The 25,451-nt window shown below is 46.9% G+C and overlaps 1 protein-coding gene across 1 annotated transcript in view; it reads right to left on the bottom strand.

The window, feature by feature from the left end:
• Positions 1–25,119, bottom strand: part of TDRD7 (tudor domain containing 7) — a 38,397-nt gene extending 13,278 nt beyond the window's left edge. Inside the window, exons 1-8 of the mRNA XM_066604397.1 lie at positions 24,979–25,119; positions 14,831–15,048; positions 12,194–12,335; positions 10,476–10,677; positions 9,176–9,264; positions 2,935–3,143; positions 752–1,329; positions 324–510 (exon numbers count right to left, since the gene is read on the bottom strand). Coding sequence (XP_066460494.1) covers positions 324–510; positions 752–1,329; positions 2,935–3,143; positions 9,176–9,264; positions 10,476–10,677; positions 12,194–12,335; positions 14,831–15,043 — 1,620 coding nt within the window. The 5' untranslated portion in view covers positions 15,044–15,048; positions 24,979–25,119. The remainder of the gene's footprint in view (positions 1–323; positions 511–751; positions 1,330–2,934; positions 3,144–9,175; positions 9,265–10,475; positions 10,678–12,193; positions 12,336–14,830; positions 15,049–24,978) is intronic.
• Positions 25,120–25,451: the final 332 nt, after the last annotated feature.

The following is a 25,451-nucleotide window of genomic DNA, read 5'->3' as shown; positions in this document are numbered from 1 at the left end:
TCAAGCCCTAGGAATGATGTTTAAAAGGATTTGACAGTTTAACCCTTTCCAATCCACTGTCTTCCTACATTCTGATTGAAGCTTGTACAGCTCCAATGTCAGAAGATGCCCGACAGGGTATTCTTACCATCTATTGCCAGTCACTCTGCTGTCGGAGCCTCTCTGGCGCACACACACTGGCTTTAGCCAGCAGATGGCGCCGTTGTATAACAGCAAAAAGAGAAAGCCTTTCAGGAAACCCAGAATCCAAAATTGGATTGGAAAGGGTTAATACATTTAACCCATTAGAAAAGAATCGGAGAGTGGCCACGAGAAGGAAATACCTTCATCTTGTTTTCTTCAATGGACAGTATCTGTGCCCGCAGCCATGCCTCCTCTTCTGCCTTAGCGGCCACAAGCTGGCCCACTTTCAGGGAGCTCATCTTCACAGGCGAGGCGTTCGTGCTGTAGAACTCTTTCATTGCATCTTCCATGTGTTCTTGTGCAGCAGAATAGTCCTTGCCGACACATCTACAAAGTATGAAAAATGCATTCAATATTACATTAATACGGTCAAGTTGAAGATCGTGTGGTTCTAACCACTTCCACAAATACATCTTTATTGAGGTAGCCTAAACCATCAGCATGGTAGATGCAGGTTAGAAACAACCTGTGAAGCACAAAATTGCGGTCATGACTAATTCTTTTTGATGGCACTTTAAGCACATGCTGCAATACTACAGGCACAAACCATGTAGTCGGGAGCACTTACCGTATGACGACTTCCTCCGTGCTACTCAATTCAAGAACTAGCACAGAAGGGGGCGCTTCGGATGGAATAACCAGCGGCGGAGGAGCCAACTCTACATCTACTACCTCTTCTGACTCTTCCATCCGAGTTGGCTCATCATCGGGTTTCTGTTGCTCATCTGTAACCGAAAGGTTCTGATTCGGTCTTTCGCTCTGAGGGCTCTTTGGGTAAAGGATTGCTTTGTATGGATTTTCAGAAACAACATCCACGCTGGATATTTCAGAAAGTGCGTCCATGTCAAGAGCGTCAGATGGAAATTTTATTTTGAAGGTGTCCTCGAAGACTTTGGGGAGAGCGTGTAGCCAGAGCCCGCTGCAATAGTGGGTCAACAGTTCAGACACCTTTTGCTTAAGTTCAGAATGAGCTACGGGGTTTGCAGTTGGTTTCTGGGGCGATGCTGGCTTCGTCTGGCCGAAGGTAGGACTTGGCTTAACCTGATCACTGCTGCGCTGCTGGGGAATCTTTGGAGGCGTTGGTGGCTTTTTTGTAGGAGAACATAAAAGGACTTCCGCATGGCCGTTACTTAAGAGCTTCTGTGCCTGCAAGAATACAGTCACTATTTAAGTTACCAAATATCCTTTTCACTCAGCTGAGAGATCAGATGCAAAGTATTCATCATTAGATCCATGACCCAATTTCCAAATAATCAATACAAAGTAGTAAGAAGGTGTGTTAACATGGGGCGGACACGCTGGGGAATCTCCATGCAAAATTCCACAATATTACCGCATCCAAAATAGAGTCAAAATCTGCACCAATGGTGCTGATTCTAAGTCAAGATCAGCTGCGTACCCGCCATCACCTGACCAGCAGCGCTGCACTCAGCACAGGCCACTGGGTATGAGATGAAGGAGAGCGCCGAGGTGAGCGCTGTATCTTCTGCTGTGGATTTTGCCTCTGTTGTGGATGCAGAAATGCTGTAGAATTTTCCGCTACGTACACTCCGCAGCATTTCCGCCCAGTGTAAACATACCATAAGGCTGGGTTCCCACAGGACGCAAATCTCGCGGTTTGGCTGCACCGAAAAAACGTGAGATTTCAGCAGGATAAGCGCAGCTTCAAAACCCACGGCAAACTGCCACGGGTTTTGGAGCTGTTTCGCCGCCGGCATTCCGCTGCGGCTTTCTCTCCCCATAGAGAGGAGAGAGGCCGCAGTGGGGAAAAAAAAAAAAAGTGACATGCTGCGGCTTTAAATTCCGCGCCTCATCGCCAGTTCCGCCCGGCTTTGCCGTGACGGATTGGCCGTCCCGTGTGGATGAGATTTTTACAATATCTTTTCCGCATGGCTGGCTTAAAAAGCCGCGGGCAAAATTGCCGCATAGAAATTCCGCACAGAATTTTTGCGGCTATTCTGTCCCGTGTGAACCAAGCCTAAAAGTATCCAAAAAGCCAATGATTGGACTACTCTGTGTCGAAAAAGGACACAACCTGGAAATGCTAGAAGTAACACAAATTTAACATGTATTACATATTATAAAAGAAAAAAAAAACACAAAAACTGGGTGTTTGATCAGCGAAAGTTCATAGTAAAGGAAAAAAAAAGTGAAAAAAGAAGATCTAAAAATGACTACACAATAATATTAAATCAAGATCAATCTCAACTACAGCAGAATTACACTTTCTTGTCTCACTCATTGTGGGATACAGCTGAAGACCGCAGGGATCCAACGTCCTTCGTTCAAGAGGCAAGTATATTGCACTTACCACGTCCAGTATACACTTACCTCTTGGACGAAGGACGATGGCTCCCCATGGTCTTCAGCTATGTCCACCAATGAACGAGACGAGAAAGATTTTACAAGTACAAAGTCTTGTTCTGCGTGCTTCAGTGTGACGAGGTATCTTTACATGGAGAGACTATCACCCAAATTATTGCTTGAAACAGCAAATTCAGGCGATTCTCTCTCCATGTACAACCGCCCGCTGATAAAGCCCTGAGCGACAAATCACTAATTTCGTATGAACAGGAGATGCTCAATCTTTGAACGGCTGTCTGAATATGGTGACTGGAGGTGGGCAGTCGGAACAATACCTTTACAAAAAAAAAAAAAACTTTAAAAAAAGGTAAAAAAACAAACTGAATGTGCAAAAGTACGAGAAAGGCAAAGCTGCTGGAAGGTACGCCTCACACTGCGGTCCCATACCGTGCATATATGGCTCCAACTAAGAACTTGCTTCAACACTTCATCCCCGAGATCATGTCTGTAGGTCTCCTTGTAGACATTTGGCAGCTTGGATAAGAGAATCCCATTGCTGTGCTTGCAGAACAGATCACGCAGGTTGCTCTGAATTATGGACAGGTTGGGCTGGAAGTTGCCAAGCAGAGGAGCTTTCACAGATTGCATCTCATTTGCTAGACAGGGTGAAATAAGATTGAAGAGGTTACATCATCCAACAGAGAGCTCAATAATGTATATTACAGCTTTATGAACAGACCCAATATAACATCAGGTTGTACAAAGTCATAACAGGGAAGAACAAGCCGGGACCATCAGTAACAGCGCCGTCAGCCATGCTTTACTTGCGTTAGGATTAAATAGACTTTAGTAAAACTGAACTAATAAACTAAAAGAATCCTATATGACCGGCCTGGAGTCAAGCCTTGCTGACGGCGCCGTTAGCGATGATCCGGGGTGATTCTTATATTCCTCTGGATTACATCCATCAGTGAGGATTTATTTATTTTATTAACTCCTTAAAGGACCAGGGTGTTTTGGTCCTAAAAGAACCAGGTACTTTTCAGGGATTTTACCCATGTGGTTTTTATCCCCCGTGCTATATAGGGTTGAATTTTTTCACCTTTTAGTTTTATTGGGGGTGAAAAACAAACAAACAAAAAAATGTAGAAACAGCCAATCACCATGTCTGTCTGTCTGTCTGTCTGTCTGGCTGTCTGTCTGTCTGTCTGTCTATAAACAGCATCCACTCTGAAAATCTCCTGAGCTTCCTGTTGTCCCTTCATACAAACATATCTCTTAAAGCCTTCCCCCCGAAATGAACGATCTTGTTGAAGATGTCCTGGTTGAGGCACCATTCCCCTTGCTGATTGAATATATCTGCCTTCCTATTTTCTATACCCCTGAGACGGCTGGGTGAAAGGGATAGAACGTTCCCCTCTATTAGATCTAAGATCTGGCGAGAATTGGACAGAAGCAATTTGGACCACATGCCCCTAAGAGGATTCAGGTAGGCTGTCTGTCATAATCCTGACGTGACTTCTCAATCTCTCTGGAATCAGCAGCTTTGGTACTTCGAAGGACTGACAGAAGCTCCTCCGCATTTGAGGAACCCCTAGAAAGGCTTGGCGACCAAGAGCCTTGCAGTACGCGGCCCGCACTCCAAGGGACTGGCGTCTGTTGCGATCATCTCTGATCCACCATCCCCTGAAAAGGAAAAGGTTCTCTTCCTGAAGCCAAGTTCTCAAGGAGATTGATATCATCTGATTTAGGGAACTGCCTTCTTGCCTCAAAACCAACAGGACTTCAGAAAGTTGCAAAAAAAGTGGACTTCTGCAGTGTGAATAGGTGGCAAGGAGACTAACAATTGTTCTCTAGGAGCCTGACCCTCTATCGGGGCTGATAACGGATCGAGTCAGATAACTAGAGACCTGACAGCGCGAGTTGCTACAATCTTGGATTTCAATGAAGTTGCTCCTGCCTCCCAGGTCCTTCTGGGAAAACGGTCCTTTGATGACTTGAGCCTCTTGAAAGATCCCATCGAGGAAAGGGCAGAAAAAGCTTCCTGAAAACGTTTGAAATGGGGAACATCACTTTTAGGAGACTTATACCAAACACTAGTGTCCTGCTCCTTGCTGCTACATTATTGTGAAAAAGGTTTTGTTTCTTTAACTCAAGTTCCTGAAACAGGATATCCTAAACCGACCTCGCTTCTATAGGGTCTTCAATATTAATATTGACTTGATTCACTTTGAAGAGCTAATCTGACTGTGGGAAAGGAAGGCTTACCCCCTTCCCCTGAATCAGGGTTCACGCTCAATAACATCCAAATCATCATCTGCACTTAGGTGGTCGTCCATACCCTGAGATGCGTTAGGTCCCACTTCCTTATCAGAGCCCCACAGACTTCCTTCTTAATTATGCCCCTCATATCTTTAAGTATGGAAGAAGATTCTTTGGCCATCATGAACTCCACATATTGGTGGCATTACAACGAAACCTATAAAAGATCCCAGTTTGGCTCTACAAAGAGTCCACGTCTTTGTTGATGCATTCAGCTTTTCCAGGGGTGTTGGAGTAGGAAGATCATTGTAGACATCACTAGAAGCATCCACACTTTGGTTCCTAAGAGCACAATAGATGATCAGTCTTTTGTCTGGACCGTACCTTAATCAGGTGGTCTCAGCACTGCCGCCAGTCCGTCCGCATGAACAAGAAGCATCCAAGCCTTAAGTACCGCTTCCACTCGCTCCGTACCTCCACTGTGGGCTGGAAACAGTGACACGGCACACATGGGCTGGGTACCGGTGCCAGCAGTGAGGGAACCTGAATGCCACTCTCCAGCGCACCCCTCCGCAAGCTCCAACCACAGTCTTCACCAGAAGGGAGAAACTACCCTGTAAGTCCTGGAGCAACAGAAGCTGCAGGTAACCAGCTCTAAAGAACAGGAAATCGCTGAGGGATCTTTTGTACATGCATGTCTCCTGTCCTTGGAGTCAGACCCTCTTCCTGGATGAAGGGGACTCCAGGAAGACGTTGTGGTGGGGCAGGAATGTTTTTCTTTATAAATAAAGCACAGCATAACAAGTTCCTCCAGTTTTGCTATGGCCCCCTGTCCACGGCTGTTGCAGAACAGCTAAAATGTGATGTGAAGAGCCCCTTAGTAAAAGACAAAACTTGAAGCAAATTTAAAAGGACACTATTTTACATACATCTACACGACCAGCGAGTATGCAGGTACTGGTTCCTTTTAGATTTGATGCCATGATGATTTAGTTTTCCACGAGCCGCTTCCAGTCCTATCCATCATCTCTCATCTCGATCACCATTATACGGCATCCCCTTCCCTTTAGCAGCTCTTCAGGTCCCCCTGCATTTCACTAATTTAGAACCCCCCTCTGTGTAATGTTACAGTGTGTGAGAGGTTGTGTGTCTCTTATAGTTTATATTTTTTAGTAAGAGTATATTTTTATAGCTTTACAATCAAACAATATAAGAGGAGATCCCAGATGTTACATCACTTCTCTATAGAATTGTAAGTTACGTGACAAATTGCTTTGCTGTCTGCGTGTCTAAATACAAAAAGGAGACAAAGTATAAAATGCTTCAACACTAAAGTCTAGACTAACGGGCTGCGGAGGAGAGAAGGACAAACTGTGTGCAGAGTACCAGTTCATTTACAGGACATGATAATAACGTCTAGGCATACAAGCACTGGGAAACGCAGAAGAACACTAATGATGCTCTACAAACGAGCTCATACAATAGTTATTTCCATTCCAAACGCTCTCAAAGTAGCTTAAAGGGGTTGTCTCGTGAAATCAAGTGGGGTTCAGCACTTCTGTATGGCCATATTAATGCACTTTGTAATATACATCGTGCATTAAATATGAGCCATACAGAAGTTATTCACTTACCTGCTCTGTTGCTAGCGTCCCCGTCGCCATGGATCTGTCTAAATTCGCTGTCTTCTGGCATTTTTAGACGCGCTTGCGCAGTCCGGTCATCTCCCTGGTGAATGGGGCCGCTCGTGCCGGAGAGCTGGTCCTCGTAGCTCCGCCCCGTCATGTGTGCCGATTCCAGCCAATCAGGAGGCTGGAATCGGCAATGGACCGCACAGAGCCCAAGGTGCACCATAGGAGAAGACCCGCGGTGCATCGTGGGTGAAGATCCTGGCGGCCATCTTGGTAAAGGAAGAAAGACGTCGCCGCAGCGCGGGGATTCGGGTAAGTAATAAACTTTTTTTTTTTTTTAACCCATCCCTTGGGTTTGTCTCCTTTAAGGCCTCATGCACACGGGGCAAATTGAGCAGTGGATCCTGCGCTTGTCAGCAGTTGCGGGCGATCCGTTGCTTAATGCGCCCATTGAGGTGCGTGGATATTCCTCTCTCTGCACGCACACCAGCGAATTTTGTTTGTGGCTGCTCCATGCCGAAATAAAAATCACAGCATGCTCTATTTTCAGAGCAGATACATAGGGACGGCTTCCATTGAATGGAAGCCATCCCTCCTGGAAGCCATCCCTACTGCGGCACTTCTGCAATGAGCACTGCAGAAATGTCGCGGATCTGCGTCACCATCTAGGCAACGGTGCGGCGTCCTCTGTACTGCGCATGTGCGCCGGCGGCACATCCGCATACAGAAAGAGGACGACTTCTGATAGTTACGCAGGGTCTCCGGTAGCGGGCACAGAAGCTGTGCGTGCCCGTGTGCATGAGGCCTTAGACAGGAAAATATATATTTATTTAAATTAAAAATAAATTAAGAAAAAAGGGGGGGGAAAAAAAAAAAAAAAAAAACAAAACAGACACTGGAGTTAAGAAAAAAAATAAAATAAAATTTTTATACCAGCCAGACACTCAAAATATTTATTTTCCCTGAATACAGAGTTAAGTGTCCCCACTTTGAAGGCAGCGCTCAGTTCAGTGTGCTCCATTCATGTACAGCACATAAAAGTTAGGCTCTATTCAAATCTTTGACACTTTATCGGTAAAACTAAATATTTTATCAATTAAAACCTAATTGCAACTAACATTTCTACAAGTTTGATACAATGCACAAATTAGTTAAGAGAAGTTCTGAGACATTAAAATAAAAATTCTAGGGGCTTAAAATTGTATGAAATGCTCACCTATTCCGGCTGCTCCTTGTCCAGCGCTGCAGCCCTGGTGCATGGAACCCAGAAGAAGGGTCGGGCAGTCACAGATCATTCATTGTGCTTATGACCACTTAGCCAGTCACATGCTTCTGCGGACCGAGAGGAATCACTGCTGAAGCCTGTGACTGGCTAAATGATAGCATGCACAGAGAATGGCCGCCCGCCACGTCTTCTGGGTTTCAGGCACCGGAGCTGCAGCGCTAGAAGGAGAGTGGACAGAATACATTTTACAGGATTTTTAAAAGCCCAAGAATTTTTTTTTCGTGTGCCAGAAAACCCCTTTAAATGAAGCTGCATCAGCAAAACTGTTTTGCATCGACTGCATCATCCCTTCAGTGGTATAAAAGCACTGTGAAGTGAGCAACCGTCATTCGTATGCTGCGGGGCCTCATTTATCAAAACTGTCTAAAAAGAATAACGGTCTTTGTTGCCCTTAGTAACCACTCACAACAGTTTTCCCTTTACCACAACAGTTGTAAAAACGAAGGCTGACCTCTGATTGGTTGCTATGGGCAACAAAGTTTTTCTTTTAGACAGTACTGATACAGTAATTGAGGCCTGTATTTCGAGATCTAGTACGATAGTGCGATGCTCCCTTTGTGCTGTTAGCTCCTTGTAACCGTCGTGCTTGCATTGAATGCTGAAGGTTTTCTCACTTTCCGCTCAGTTGCCCGGCATTTAGTTGGATGACAAAGCGCTGCATGTAACGCTTTTTCTTCCGGTGTATTGAGTAGGATGTGCGGTGGACTGGAGCTTCCAATGCGGATGTTAAACTAGCTTTACTTAAAGGTTTTCAGCACCAAACATTAAGGCTGGCTGTCCACGGGCAGTTTGTCATACGTAATCCGCGGCAATAAATAAAATCGCGCTCACAGCACACATAACATGCTTTCCATGGGAGAACTATGGAAAGCACAGCCCAATGTACAAGAGCAGAAAAAAAAAAATCGAGTCGAGTCTAAAAATTGTGGCATGCCGTGATGAACCCATTATTAAGATAGGTGCATCGCGGAAAATGGCGGTGACATTGGTTCCCCCCTGCAAGGGAATAGCGCTCGCGATATTCTTTCCCACCCGTGGACGCTCAGCCTAAGTGGAGCATGTGATGCAATTCTTTTTTAATTTATTTAGGTTTTCTTCTTTCTTACACACATGCATACACATTCTGTGTGTATGTATTATTATATACGTACATATACACACACACACACACACACACACACACACACACACACACACACACACACACACACTTACACCTTTTTAACTTGGCTGCTATAATCTTCACGCTAATGGAACACACCATCACTTTTATAGTTTACAAATAGAAAGTTTTTCTGCGATATAATACTGAGTAACTTTGCAAATACATTGTGACAATATATGAAGAGAGCGTTCACTGCAGAGATGCATTATGGGAAGTGTAGTCTTTACACAATGCAAACTGCAAAATAAATGAAGCAGCATATTTACAAAGTTACTAAAGTGTTTTTTTAAATGTATATTATATACAATATGAAACTGTGCAAATAATCTCTAGTTTGCTTCCTACCATTAGAATCAGTGGCATGGTATTGGTTGACTATGTATTGGTTGACTTCTTTCTGGAAGCGGGGTGGAAGACTTGCTCTCTTTTCAGGCCTGTGTACAGCAGGGGAAAAAAAAGGTTATATACTTAAAAAAATCTGAAACTCCATATTTCAGTAAATTTGACATGCTTACATTACAATATACCAATCAGCCGCCTCAGGAGGAAATTGTATTATGAAGGAAATTATGGGGCTTTAAAAAAAAAAAGTCAGACTTTTGATGGTCAACAGAACTTTACAAATGAAAGGCAAACACTCTTTTTGTGACAGACTGGATGTGCAATCAGTTTGCATTCATTTTCTTTCAATGATAAGTGACAGATCGCCACAAATTTTTCCATAGGGATTACTACACAAATCAACAATAAAAGCACATGATAGTCATCTTTGCCATCGGATGTGACAAAACACAAAGTGAAAAAAAAAAACAGATGATTTAAGCAAATGTGCATGCCAAGCCGCTCTCTGGTTAGGCATGCCTCAGCTAAAAGAGAAAGGCGTCTGTAACGAGTATTAACAAAACTGCCACTGAAGCATTCGCAGATTCTGTAACCGGCTGGGTAGGGGACACAACAAGAGCATCGGCAGACTGGGAGCCGAGCGGCACACCGAGAGACAGAACGCCTTCAGTAGGAGACAAAACACAGGGCATCGGAGCCTGACAGAGGCTTCCAAAAAAAACAACATTAGCATCAAATCAACGATTCTTAGATTTGATAGGCCTCAAACTAGAAGATAATGTTCCTCTGAAATGGTCGGATAAGAGCTTGGAAAAAATACATATATTTAGGCCACCTGCATACGGGTGGATTAGCACTGCAGAGTCTGGAATGGGCGTCCACCTCTACATTCCGCAGCAAATACCTCACATAGCATGCTATGGCAAAACGCGATCTCCTCTACACCAGCGGAAATAGATTGCGATTTTCCGCTCACAGAGGAGAAATTGCAGCATGCTCAATTTGTGTGTGGATTCTGCACGGACGGCTTCCATTGAAGTCAAGTCAATGGAAGCCGTGCGACCTGCGGCCCTTCAAAAACGACATTGCAGGAAGCTCACAGATTCTGCTAGACGATGATGCGGCAAAAGCAGAGTTTAAAAAAAAAAAAAAAATTATAAAAATCTGTACTGCGCATGTCCCACGGACCGCAAGACAGATATAAAGACTGCAGGACAGATACACGCGGATGCCAGCTGGGCACTGGGTGCAATTCCGCAATATACCAAATCGGTCGCGGTCCATTTAAAAAGTGTGTTCTCACCTATTGGTAACAGGTAGGGTCCTCTGCACCTGAACCAGTCCAGATCCATAGACAGGTGCTACATGTACAGGAGTAGGGTCTGTTGATGGCCGGCCACCCCAAACGTTACCCTTTCCTCTCATAACAAGGGGTATGGGTTTCTTTACAACTCTGTCTTGTGGTGCTGCAAAATCCGGTTTTCTAAGCATCGCTTTAGGCTTACCTAAAATAAAAAGGACGATTTTAAGAGGGGCCTGGATGCCTTTCTTGAGCGATACAATGTTATATGTTAAAATTATTAACAACTTCAAAAGGTTTGCTGATCCGGGGATTGTTCCAATTGCCAGATTGAAATCAGGAAGGAATCTTTTCCCTTAAAAATGGGGGAAAATTGACTTCTACCTCATTGGGTGTTTTTTTTTGCCTTCCTCTGGATCAACATTGGGGGTTAATAGGCTGCACAGGATGGACATGTGTTTCTTTCGGCCTTACATACTAGGTTACTATGATTTAAATGAATAAAACTGGCTGCTTCATGCGTACCAGATGCAGTCAGAAGCCGCAGGGCACAGCTAAATCTCTCCTCCCGTGTTAGAAATAACCTGGATGGGCAACTGGCTTTAAACTCTAGTACATTACTATGCAATAGAAAAACTAATTAATGCAATGAAGACACACCGAAAGTACCCTACAACACTGCATAAATATTAAAGATCTGTGTCCTGCAAGCCAAAATGGCACAGCATTCAAAGCCATGCTGAGAGATACCGCAGGCATCCCAGCTCACTAACCCCTGCTATGTCTGAAGAGGTACAAACCCAATTTCACTTAGACCATGAAAATGCAGGTTTAGGAAGGGTATTGTTTCCCCTTAAGGAGAGCGCCTAGAAGGTGAGTGAGGAGACTTATAAAGCCATGCATGCTCCTCTGGGTAATATGCAAATAAGGAAGATGGAACAATACCTCTGCAGCACCACCTGCTGGATGGCACATTTCTGCAAGCCAATGTCAGACTTTTTAGACAATCCATATACCAATGACTGGGAATTGTAAACCAAGCCAGAATCCATACACAGACAGCTGTTTGGGGGTTTTGCCCCTCATCGGTGTGCAGTAGGTTTCTGGCTTGGCTAGTGAGAGGCCTGTGACGCGGGTCAGGAAGACTCCATAAGGTGTACAATTCCCAGGCATTCTTATAAGGCTTGTCTAAAAAGTCTGACATTGACTGGCAGGAATGCTGCCTTCCAATGTAGGTGGCCGTACATCAAACTGCCATGTCATTCTCACAGGGACGCAGGGACCCGGGCTACTCTTCTATGAGGTCTCCCGAAAGTGAACTTGTTCTTTCCGTGTGACACAAGAGGGTCACTGGTGAATTTCTTTACTGGTCTAACATAAGCAGTGCCAAGCCATCAAAACTGACAGATAGGCTGGCCGTGGAGAATTGCGTCAATTCGATTTGCAGCCCGCAAGCGGAGAATCGCTATGATTCTCCGCTCGTGGACAGGGGGGCTGCACTTTCCATAGCAACGCTATGGAAAGCATGCATTGCGTTCCCCGCGGCAAGATTATCGCTGTGTAGAACGCAATGCAAAAACGTCCGTGGACAGGCAGACTAAATGTCCATCAAATTCTTCCCTTGCTCCAAAAACGACTATTCAGTGTGAAATACTAGCAAGTTAAAATTAAATGGCATTTCATCAGAAGTTATAATAAAAGTGGTGCACAAGGCGATTTACCAATATGCGTTATCGGGGCGGAATATTTCAGTCTCATCTGACAGTTCACTTGACCCCCAGATTTCTTCTTTGAGCTCCTCTGGCGTGCCACAAGCTCGGCAATCTGGGCCGTTTCCCTGCAGACCACAGCATGACACGTTACCTGCAGGGCAAGAACAGAAACACAGAACGATTTAAAGTGTAACTTCCGTCATATTCATCAACTGCAATCTAGTTCTGACTCCACGTATCTGTATGAGGAGCTCCACATGTGCAGAACAGGAGCCGCTGGGGAACTCATCAATACTGGAGTTTCATACGCCGATCTTATTTGTGATGGAGAAGATGCATCTAATTTAATAAGACGTTACATATCTCAACAGACTTGGCACATCTCTGGTCTCTGCATGCCACCTATGAGCTGGCACAGGTTGGTACTGTAATTTACTACATTTCTATTGTAAATGATAGTAAGTTTGCGGAGACCTGACTGCTCCCTCTAAGCTGCACCCGCTTTCCAGAAATGGCCAAGCATGGCGAAAAAGAGAAAAAGTTGTAAAATATTTGTTACATACAGGTGCGTGCCAAATTGGCGCTTTTTATGTGGCACAACTCTGGTGCACAGGTAGTGATGAATTATGTCCTCGGCATCATAGGCTCCTCCGATTACTAAAGCCTCGCCACCTATGCAAATAAAAGTATTTAAACCTGGAAAAAAAAAAAAAAAAATCTATATAATTTGGGGAATAAGTGCGAAAAAGTAAGATGCCTGCAGTGCAAACTACTAACATTTGTTTCATTTAGAAACAGAAATGTTCTTGCACTTTTTGTGGTCCATCTAGTCTCTAAGGATCTACAGTATGCTTGCTAACATTCAGTTATTGTTGATTCCCATCCACGTCTGCGGGTAGTTTGTTCAAAGCCTCGACTACTCTCCGTAAAATACATCCTGACGTTCCTTCTGATTTTCCCCCCATCTGATCTCAGATTGCGCCCCCTTGTTCAAACATTTAGCTTCCTAATAAAGCACTTCCTTCCTGAACCTTATTTATACTTTTGATAAATGTAAAAGTTTCCATCATGTCCCCAACCCCCTCTCCCTTCTTTCCTCCAGGCTATACAAGTTCTTTAAGGCCCCCTGTCCACGGGCATTGAGGTATCCCGCGGCGAAGCTCCGCCATGGGAGCAGCCGCCAAATCTCCGCTGGTGAACCCCATCTGATAGATAGGCTGACCACGGAGAATTGGGGCAATTCGCAGCATGCTGCAAATTGACGACCGCAAGCGGAGAATCGCAATGATTCTACGCTCGTGGACAGTGTGCCGGCGCTTTCCATAGCAGGGCTATTGAAAGCTTCAGAGGGCGTGATTGTAAGAGCCTTTCCTTGTAAGTTTTGTTCTTGAGACCTTCCTCCATTTTACTAGTAAAGTTAAAAGGGGCGAGCCTATTTATTTTTGAAAAGAAGAAAATAATAAATAAAAAAGCTTCAAGTATTCTTCAACCCAAAAAAAAACCCCACAACAACCACAGTGCTCCCCTACTCTGCCCTGGCGATCCAGTGCTGCAGCTTATTGGTATTCTCCCGGACCCCTCTGGAGCCAATCAGTTGCCGCAGCAGTCATGTGCCGTACTACTGGCATTACGAGTGAGCCGTAGGGGCCAAGATGTCAGCAGTAAAGCACATGACGCGGGATTGGCTGCAGCGGTCACATGACGCCTGCATGCTAACAAAGACCCGGAGGACAGCAGTTGCTGCAGCGCTGGATTGCCAGGAACAAGAATGCAAATACTGTTTTCTTTCAAGTTTTTTTTTGCACATTTCCACCTTTTTTAAAAGGTTCTTTAAAAACCAGATAACACCTTTGGGAAATATTAACACAGCGGAACTACCGCGTAATTGTCCGCAACCACATCCACTTCTAAAATCCATGCCAAATCTGTGGTTTTCGCTGTGGATCTGCATGTGGATTGTGCGCCATCAATGGGCCAAATTTGCAGTTGGAATTCCAACACGGAGATGGGATTTTCTGCATTGGAATTCTGCACAAGGATTTTTTCCCATTGACAGAGCAAATCCACGGCAAAAACCGCAGCAGAGAACCACGGATTTTGACGTGGTCTTTAGACACGGAGTTCACGCGGAATTTTCTCTGGTGGGTTCTTCTGCCTGAACATACCCTAAAAACAGTCATCCCATGACTAACACCTATCCTTTAGATAAGTGATAAATGTACGAACAGTAGTCTGACGGCTGGGACCCCCACTGATCACTTTAACGCAGTCTTGAACCTCCCCATTTCAGAGGCGCCATTTAACCTCTATGGGACTGACAGAGGCAGCTGCATACAACGCTCCTTCAGTCCCATCGAGGTTGAATAGAGCAGCAGGGCCGGTGCATGACCACCACTCTATTCAAGTGCATTCAAAACGGGGGTCTCGAAACGCCATGCTAGCGATCGCGTGGTCCCAGCTGTTGGACTCCCACTGATAATACTGTACGCTTATCACCTATCCTACGCCTAATGGTTTGTCATGAGATTTTCAGGTAAGTAGCTCACTTCTTTCCCTCTCATGCACTTATAAAATACTTGTGAGCAGCAAGTAAGGATCGCGCAGCACGATATACAGTGCAAACCGCACTAAACTGTCACACATTACCTCACCGGTTCGGCTCATGTCCATCCTTACAACAGTTGGAATAGTCTTCAGGTACGCATCAAGTGCGGGAAACCCCATGTCCTTGAAAGGAATCCACTCCCCGGTAAGCACCTTATACTCATGCTGCACGCGGTGCAGAGCTACTCCGTTCTTGTGGGACTGTAAGACCGCCCGCAGCATCTTCGCAACAAGCTCCTTCTCCGGCTCCAACATTTTTGCTAGAGGCAAAACAAGAACAAAAACGTGAGATAAAACTGGCCACAAATATAGTATAGAAGTGCAGAACAACTTTACAGTTCACTACCGTTTTGTGCCCAACGCTGTTGTGTGTCTCAATGGTAGCAGAGTAATTATGAGCCCCGTGTAGTGCGACTCTGGAGATATAGGATAAGAGGGTCCGTCATGTCCAGGTCAGTGGGGTATAGCGCACCAATGATGGTTCTTTGCCCTCCCGTTGGCCCATGTGGTGTGAATGTGTCAGGTGGGCGGTCCCCACTGCTTAGTCAACCAAGTCTAACATCACCTATTGACCGTGAGCACCAATGTTTGTCTAGAGTATGTGAAATACACCAAATGTATGGAGACGCATAAATTTGGCGCACCTTTGGTTGTCCCTATGCCATATCTGCTAGGAGGTTTGCGCTATAATTTGCGGTTTAGTCATAGTAGATCTCTCAGCACGTGGATGGCCACAAAACCCCGGCAACTTTTGAAAAATAGCGAGAGGCTTCAAATCATATCGCAAATATTACATGTGATAAAACATGCGACTTTTACACCGTAGCAATAGCAGAAAGCTTTAGTAAAATGACCCCAAAACTCTCCTCCATCCGGTTCCAGCCAACCTGAATAGTGTGGGTCATCTTGCTCGACTGGGCAATAAAACTGTCCCGATTTTAGCAAAATCAAATCGGATTAATCCAAATAGGTTTTTGCCAACATCGCGGGATAATCAAATTCCCAATAATGCCTGCTGCAGAGTCCAGCATGCAACCAATCAGTAGTGAGGGTGCCTTGCTGATGTCACCAAATGAGTTTCCAAATCGTGCAGCAGTTTCATTGGGCGTCACATGACCTAGCCATATATAACATAGGCAATGTATATTCAGTGGCCATTTTACAGTTGAGCAGAGGACAGAGAAGCTACATCACGTTTATATGCCCATATAACATGTGGTCCGTTAGGGACAGATATTCCCTCAGAAGGTTTATTGCTTCCTTCTATCACTAACCCCAGCTATTCTACATAGACGGCAGGATCAGTTGGATGACACTGAGATCTGACCCCGAAGACCGTGGACCATCACCCTCAGGCACTTTGAGGTATTTGAGTGCTTTTATGCTGCAGTGTTTGCAGAAGGACCGTCACATGGCCCACATCAAAACATCAGATCATTACTAGGTGGTCACCCTCCTTAATCCCAACTACGAGGCCAAAATGACAAATCTCATTCCGGTAGTAGAGAAGGACCTCAAAATGCAGCGCTATTAAGAGACTGTTTAGCAGCTTGAGCAGAGCTTTTCCCCACGGTTGCAGGTGTGCTTCCGCAATGTATCACAGCTCAGCGGGCTCATGGCGGATGAGCAGGAAGCTGCTGCTGCAGCAGCGCCACCACCAATGGCAAGGGCAGTCTAGCAAGGGTGTTCAGCACAGCTTCTCCGACTTCCATCACGCTTACTCTTCCTATTCCCCATCAAAATAAAAAAAAATAAAAAATAGGAGAGCTATAGCTTCATATAAAATACGTTTCCACGGGGAAAACACTTTGCCCTCAAGGTGCTGGTGGCACTGCTGCTGCCCTCCTACTCCGCCATGTTTCCTTCTCCACCTTAACAAAGATTTCCTAAAGCACAAGAAACATCTGTATGGCTACAGCTTGTCCTTGGAGCAGGCCCGCGCTCGGCTGTTCTGTTCACCTGGTGGAATTTGTCCTTTACAAACTTTAGGACATTACATTGAAAACAAACTGAGCAGCACTGGCCAATCAGAAAGCAGGAGTAGCACATCATTAATCTAACAATACCAATGCATTGCAAAGATTAGGTAGTCGGAAGCAGCCATCTTGAATGACAGAAAATGGGACCTGGAAGCAGCAGATCAGAGGGACAATGGCACAGGAGACGGAGGGCTGGCAATATCTGCTCGCTCTGATCCCTAGGACCAGGTAGATCCAACAACAAAAGGACAATGCAATGTTCTGACCCCTTACAACAACAGAAAACGAGCTAGCCATCATAAAAGTTTGAAACGCTGCATTTTCCTGCATGTTGATGGACCAATAAGGAAGTTTGATGGATGCCGTCCCCTCTTCTGTGCTTTTAAACACTCCTTGTTGATTTAGTGCTATTGCTACGTGCAGCATGGATGCCGTGCCATCCACACGACACATTACATTAATACAGACCAGAAGCCCTTCATCCACATGTAGTATGAAAAGCCAACTGGGAGTGTCTGCAGCAAGAGACGCTTCACTCCGCACCCCTGACCGTGCGAATAATTTCTCCAAAATCCTTCACAGAGGAAGTAAAAGATATGGAAAAACCCTTCAAGGATCTAAGTGAAGTGTACAGCGGCCTACCTGACAACCGGAGTCTGCGGGGCTCATTTTACCAGTAACTACTGCTTACATCCAGCCACAGTTTCACATCACCCGACCAGCGGCGCTGCACTTACTACAGGCCACCAGATACCGGGAGAGCGCCGACAGCCGAAGCCTTAAGAGGTGAGGGGAGTGCCGGCTCTTCTGAAATCAGCGGCAGATACACGACTGAGTCAAAATCTGCACCGACGGTGCGGTCCTTTACTCCTTTAGGATGTGGAAATGTTGCAGAATTTGCTGTGGAATTTTCAGCTGCGAACATTCTGCATCATTTCCGCTACATGTAGACGTAACCCTCTCCAATCCACTGTCTGACCTCTGAAGACATTATGATTTAAGGCTGTACAGCTCCGATGTTGGAAGACGTCCGTCGGGGTTCTCTTACTGTATATTGCCAGCCTCTCTGCTGTCGGGGCCTATCCAATGTGGCACCTCATGCAGTACTGGCTTTAGCCAGCAGATAGTGTTGTGGTATAACAGCAGAAAAAAGAGTAAGCCCCCTAGGAAAACCAGGATACAAATTGGATTGCAAAGGGTTAACATAAGGGTACGGTTGCACATAGTGGAAATTATACGGATTTTCCACGGCAGAAAATCCGCATCCTTTCCATGTCAAGTACCATTGGTGCAGATTTTGACACACATTTTGGCAGAGATCTGCAGACAATTCAATAGGAGGGGTGAAATCAGCCGGGGAGCCGCACCAAAATACATGAGAAAACCCTGAGAAAACAGCTTTGACCCCTCATTTGAGGAGGCGATACCAGCACCAAAAACCAGAAGCAGAAATTGGCATTTAAGGCTGCCTGTCCACGGGCGTCGCGGTATCCCGAGGGAGCCGCTGCCAGAAAGCAGGAGCCTAGGACAGATCGCTGCTGTGAACCTATCTGACAGATAGGCTGACCGAAGAGAATCACAGCAATTCGCAGCATGCTGCGATGTCAGTCGTGAGTGGAGAATCGCAATGATTCTCCGCTCATGGGCGGGGGGGGGGGGGGGGGGGCGCTGTCCATAGCAACGTTTCCCGCAGCCAGATTATCGCCCCGAGTAACACAATACAAAAACGCCCGTGGACAGGCAGCCAAAAATCTACACCGCTGGTCAATATATGCTGCCGATTTTATATATGGTATTAAACAGGTATTGTATTGGTTTCAAATAATGCTATCAATGCAAACCCCATAAATGCAGCGCTGTGAGCATATGGAAAGAGTACATGATGATCCAATATATGATCTGTAGTAAATACACACTATACAACGCTAACATGCCATAAGGGGCACGTCTTAGAAGTTGTAGCGTTCCATTAATGCAATTAACATCCGGAGTCGGTACTGAGGATCACCTGGAAAGAAAGGGGGGACGGGGGAGAGTAACAGGTGTAACTAATAAATGTGAACTTGAAATTGGGTCAAATGATGTAAAGGTTAACCCTTTCCAATCCACTGTCTGACATCTAAAGACATTCTGATTGAAGGCTGTACAGCTCTGATGTCAGAAGACGTCCGGCAGGGTATTCTTACTGTAGATTACTGGCCACTCTGTTGGGGGCCTCTCCAGCATGTCCCTTACCACAGTACTGGCTCTAGCCAGCAGATGGCGCCATTGTATAATGGCAGAAAGAGAAACCCCCCTAGAAAACCCTGAATCCAAAATTGGATTGCAAAGGGTTAAGGGCTGAGGGGGTTGCACACATAGGAAGCTGCAATGTGTATAGGTATGATGTATTATAGAATCTAACCAGACTGAAAATAGAAAACCCAGTGATTGTTTCATCTTTAAAGAAAGTTAAGAAGTATATCCCAAAAAATCAAGCTATTTTGCACACTGAGTTTTAAACCCAGCTACAGAAGCAAGTCTGGTCCGTTTTTTTTTTTTTTTTTAAACACGAACGGGATTTCTCAAAATTTCATTTGCCTTTCTGCAATGTTAACGCGCTGCAGATTTTCTCAGCATGCCCCCCACATTTGAATACAAGGTAGCCGTGCACATGTAGAAGAAAACAGAAGTGAGTGATAATTCTCAGGGGCTTCCTTGGGAGCGTGCGAGGCCAGAGCGAGGGAAGTCTAGAAGTCTCCGAGTGCCACATATGGAGGACGTCAGTATTCTCTCATGCTGGAGTCGAGTTCAGGTGATAAATACAAGTCATAACCACCAGAAATGGCGCTATTCCTCAAGTACGCACACGGCAGCTTATTCGGAAGTGCCAACTGAAAGCGTGGGAATTGCGGGTACACTTCTACGATAATAAACATGTTTTTCGGGAATACATGCAGACACGTCAGCTGCTGATCTTGCGCACAATCCAAGGCGGAAAAACATGGCAGATTCACGCGCCGACACAAAGTTTGTCTATATTCAAATAGTCGCAGTGAACCTATAAATTGCGCACTTTCTTGGTACTCAGCAATCTGGTTTACCAAGTGGTTATAGAGCCTTATTGAGGCACCGCTGAAAGTCATGCAAGCTCGTTACCGCGTATTACACGCACAAAACACACTCCTGCGAGAGTGCGGCGATAGTAGGTAAATGTACGAAACTGGGTTTCATCCCTCGCCATCAGTAAACGGAAGCAAACGGCATCACGGCAAGCCATACAGAGCGCAAAAGCTGAATGCTTCCCATCTCTGCACTGGTTCCGCCATCGCCTTGCTCATTCTCCCTTCTGATAGGTCCCAGTATACTTCCATCCGCTCCCACCCCTCCGTTCTCCCCATCAGCTGTAGCCCCCACTAATCTCATTAGGTAGCCTTCATCTGGTGGTTGTACCGCGTTATGTTTTTGATGTCATACTAATTGCAAATTGGCGTTATGCGCTCAACCGGTACAATCCGATTGGCTGAAACCTGCGTCACCAGACCATAGCGCTTCCTGGTAAAAACACATGCGGTTTTTAGTGGAGTTTTGGATGTGCAACTAGTACAGAGCCACCGGATGAATGCTGTCTTAGGGTGCGCTCCCATGAATAGGTCTGGCTTGTGGCTGCCGATAGCCGCGCGGTCTTGCCGACCGTATAGCATTCCATTGGCAGCCGCGGCTGGATGGAGTCTCAGCCGCACGCGGTAGCCGTTACATGGGGCGCAGTCTGACATCTCCAACTACCTTCAAGCCTTGACTGTCTTCTAGACAAACGTCCCATCATAACTTGAACGCTGAGCATCACAGCATATATAGCCCTTAGGGGAGTCATATATAGCCCTCAGGTGTGTATACAGGATCATGCGTGTATTTGCATAGCTATACAAAGCTTGTACATGATAATACGTCTGTCAGCCCGGGGCTACTGGTGCTAAACTGTCAGAAGACCATCACAGCGGTGGGACGGAGACAGGCGACCTGTAAAACTGGCGCTATCAGAGCCATGGCATCTCAGCTGGCAAGAAGGGTTGGATGGCAAGCAGATAGCACTGACCCACAAGTAACAGCCTACCCCGAAGGCTGGGTTACACCAGGCAGATTTGCTGAGTGACACTTCTTGCCATACACAGGACCGCCGTCTCTCATGTGAAGCTGCGCCCAGCATACGTTCAGCGTCCACTGAAGCCGGCAGGCAGAGCGTATGCCGTGCGCAGCGTCACAAGACAGACGGCGGTGCTGTGTATGGAAGGAAGTGTCAGCGCTACCAGCAGGTGGGCGCAGGTCTTTTGCGAGCGGGTTGCTGGGGAACCACATGGTAAAGAGGTGGAGATACATAAACGCGTGGTCAGTGCGGCATGAAGAGACGGACCCGATCCAATACAATCAGCGAGACATCCCGGGCGGGACTACAGAGTCCTAGCCGATGAGACAGGTCTACGGGATGTCATTGCCCCATTTCTATAACCTAGTATGTTAGACCGAAAGAACACAAATGTCCATCCAGATCAGCCTGTTTCCACCCCCCTTTGTTGATCCAGAGGAAGGCAAGAAAAACCCCAATGAAGCAGAAGCAAATTTAGCCCATGGGGGGGGGGGGGGGGGAGAGAGAGGGGTTCCTTCTCGACTTCATAATGGAAGTCAGAATAATCCCTGGACCAACCTTTTGAAATTTCCTACTTGACTCTAAGACCCGGATGAACAACCCGCTGGTCACCTAATGCCTATATCCTGTAATATCACAGCGCTCCACAAAGACGTCTAACCCCCCCGTAAACCCCCCTATCGATTTTGCCATCACAACGTCCAAGGCCAGGGTCACACGTCGTGCGATAAACTGCGGAAACGCAGCCAGTACGCGATAGCAGGCCGCCCATCGTGATCTACTATCGTGGCGTGTATGCGCCAAGACAGAACATGCTGCAATATTTCTTACATGTGTAATATACGCAATTTGTGTGAACGGCAACATGGCCACCTATGCGATATTGGTGCAGCAATTACCAAACGAACGCTCGTGTGAGACAACCCTAAGTGACGTCATTCGACCCAACAGGAGATTGGCAAGCCAGCCCATTTGGAGGGCAGTAAGTAAGTTACAAGTAACACGCTGGCAGGACGGACATCATCTAGACATGTAATAACTCGGACCGCCCCTTTACACTGAAATCTACTATTCTCAGAAATTCTGAAAAGTCCCAGCTCCCATAGTCACTGCCTTATCTCACCAACCTTAGAGAAGCCACCTTAACGGGTGCGACCTGCTTATAGTCACCAGATTGATCCTGGCTTGTAGGGGACATCAGTGAGGACGGAGATAGGTGGTCCTGGATGGGCTCTTATATACCGTACATCTGCTGGTCCTCATCAATGCAGACACATGGGGTATATGGCAGACCGCTGCACCCTGCCTGTGGCACTATGTGAACCCCTGAGTAACTACAATATTACCTTTTTACTGACCTCACTAATTAGCTGTAAACGTGAACATACGTCTTATAAGGCGATTACTTGGCCGACTGTTGACAGCCAGGCTCCTGCTCTAACTGCCAGTAACGGAAAACTTCAGACCCCGCTGTTAAACCGCTTATAGGCCGCAATCAATAGCAACTGCTGCAAGTAAGCAGACGACGGGAGGGGGCTTCTTGTTACCCATCGGCACCCTGCAGTGCGATTGCAAGATACTAATGTAACCCCATGACAGCCGGAGGCCTGATAAAGGACCCCGTAAGTCTGCCATGTAAGGCCATGCTCACACAGCGCTAAATACTGTAAAGTCCACAGGATTAGAAATATGTCAATTATAGGAAAAAAAATGGCGCAGTCCCCTGCTGCAGCAGTAAGCGGTCCAGTGCTGGAGCCCCGATCCCCGCCACTCAGAACCCGGAAGAGACCGGCCGGGGGTCACAAACAGTTTATTGTGCATGTGATCACTCAGCCAATCAATTTAATTTATTTTAATTTTACACATTTTTAAGCCTGTGAAAATTTAAGGCCGGCTTCACCCAACCGGATTCCTATTGCAGAATCCGCGGTTGGCGTCCGCACCAAATTACACGCATTAAAAGAGAACTTTCGCTTTTTCCTTTACATTTGTGGAAACGAATTGCACATTCCGCAAGAGGAGAAGAAAAAAAAAAAAAATCACAACGTGCCCTATTTTGCTGTGGACTCTGCATGCAGGGAGAGTGCCCAAGCCGCAGCCCATCTACCCACATCGTCGCCTAGGGACAGCGCGGAAAGTACAAATATATATACCGTATTTTCCGGCATATAAAAGACGCCCCCCAACTGTCGACTTATACGCCAGGAATACGCTGTAGAAAAAAAATTAAATCATTACTTGTCTCCCGCGGCGCTGCTGCAGGCTGTCGCTCCCTCCTCCACGCCGACAGAGCATTTCCCCACCTCCAAAATGCCCCGCCTCCAAAAAGCTAATGCTCCGATTGGCTAACTCAGCACAGAGTCACCCAATGAAAGCCGTCGCTGGATTAACCAATCACAGCCATTCAATGACATCATCTTATACGCCGAAAAATACGGTATATATTTTTCGCCTGCGAGCCGCTGAAGTCATCCGCATTACAGGTTTTGCGAGTACCCAGGGTTGCCAGCCGAGTCACAGCAGGATCCTGCATGCAGAATCCGACTCGTGCGGCTGGCCTAATAATAGTGGAACCCCTTTAACCCCTTCCCGCTCCATGACGTGCCAGTACGTCATGGAGCCGCGGGGTATGTATGAAGAGAGGTTGCGTGGCAACCTCTCTTCATACAGTGCGGGCGTCAGCTGTTTATAACAGCTGACACCCGCGGGCAATAGCCGCGATAGGCCCACGGCCATTAACCATTTAAATGCGCTGTTAATTCTGACAGCAGCATTTAAATCCCCCGAACGAACGATGTTTTCAATAGCCCCCCCCCGTTCGGCGCGAGACAAACCCGATGCAGGGATAAAAAAAAACAAAAACGGGTAGTACTTACCCGAATCCCCGCGCTCCGGTAACTTCTTACTTACCTTGTGAAGATGGCCGCCGGGATCTTCACCCTCGGTGGACCACAGGTCTTCTGTGCGGTCCATTGCCGATTCCAGCCTCCTGATTGGCTGGAATCGGCACACGTGACGGGGCGGAGCTACAAGGAGCCTCTCTGGCACGAGCGGCCCCATTCAGAAGACAGAAGGTCCCTTCTGCGCAAGCGCGTCTAATCGGGCGATTAGACGCTGAAGATTAGACGGCACCATGGAGACGAGGACGCTAGCAACGGAACAGGTAAGTGAATAACTTCTGTATGGCTCATAATTAATGCACAATGTACATTACAAAGTGCATTAATATGGCCATACAGAAGTGTATAGCCCCACTTGCTGCCGCGGGACAACCCCTTTATGTACTGCATTGTACTAAGCCTATGACAGCAGCCGCTCACTCTATTAAACCTCGCCTCCAACAGCGTAAACATGGAGGCCTTTGTCACTTCTGGTTGCCATGGCAACCCATTGGTACCTTGTGATCATATGGTTGGGCGCGAAAGGGGGACTGAACGAGCCCCCCACCCCGTGCTTCCATGCTGCACTTACTAATGCTGCCAGGATGTGCGGTCTCTGCTGGCAGTTATAGCAGGAGCCTGGCCGTCAGCAGTCAGCCAAGCCACCGCCTTAAAGAGATTCAAGTCCGTTAATGAGGTCCGTAAAAAGGCGTAGCGGTGGTCACTAAGGGGTTAAACCAAACCGCAACGTCTATACACATTGATTTCAATGGGTTCGTTCACACAAGTATTTTCGTATGCTGCACATAAAAAAATGGCGCAGCATGACTTACCATGTTCGCATTTGCCACCGAAACAGCCAATCGAAACCAACGGCGTAACCCGCAAGAACGATGCAGAAACCTGCGCACTACACCAATGCGATGCGCAAAACACAAATACGCATTTCATCTGCACCAACGCTGCGTATTTGCGTGCCGGCGAGGACTACATCCCGATAATACGGACGGCGGAGTACCGGACGGTCTGGGGGTCTCCATGGGCATACAGAGGCTCCTCCATCACCCCCTCCCCCCATCATGGCAGCACTACCAGCCCCAGGATGGGGTAAACAAGTGCCGGATTAGCGGACTTCCCACAGGCCTGAGGGACCCCCATCACCTGGACGACCACCCCGCCCTGACATCTATGGCCGCTACGGGTCCTCACCGGGGTCAGCGGGCTCCTCAGTGACGGCGGCCGGCGGACATGCCGGGGTGCTCGGGCTCCTGCGGGCTCACGGCCGCTCCCTCCCCGTCCGTTTCGTTTCCAGTCACTGCGGCTTCTGCTCACTTTCGTCTTCCCGGTCCCTCCGCCTCGTCGTCGACAAATGGCCGCCCACTGCCCGCCTCTCACACGTGTGCCGTCGGCTCTGCTCGCGGGGCGGGAGGGGCTGCTGGTACAGCGGAGATAACGGCCAACGGACCAACGGTGGACCAAAGCTGCAGCATTCAGCCCCAAACCTGCAGCATTCAGCCCCAAACCTGTGGGAGCACGAAGGCGTGCGGATGACGAAATACGTGGCGCAATTAGGGGAATCATAAAGCGTATTCTGTGCGGTCGCAGTAACGACACATTTACACGTAACGATGGTTGCCCGAAGGGAGGCGTGTAATAAGCGTTACGTCAGACCGCGAACCTTT

The sequence above is a fragment of the Eleutherodactylus coqui genome, chromosome 5 (genome assembly GCF_035609145.1).
Source record: "Eleutherodactylus coqui strain aEleCoq1 chromosome 5, aEleCoq1.hap1, whole genome shotgun sequence".
NCBI lineage: Eukaryota > Metazoa > Chordata > Amphibia > Anura > Eleutherodactylidae > Eleutherodactylus > Eleutherodactylus coqui.
This window is presented reverse-complemented; position numbering and strand designations above follow the sequence as displayed.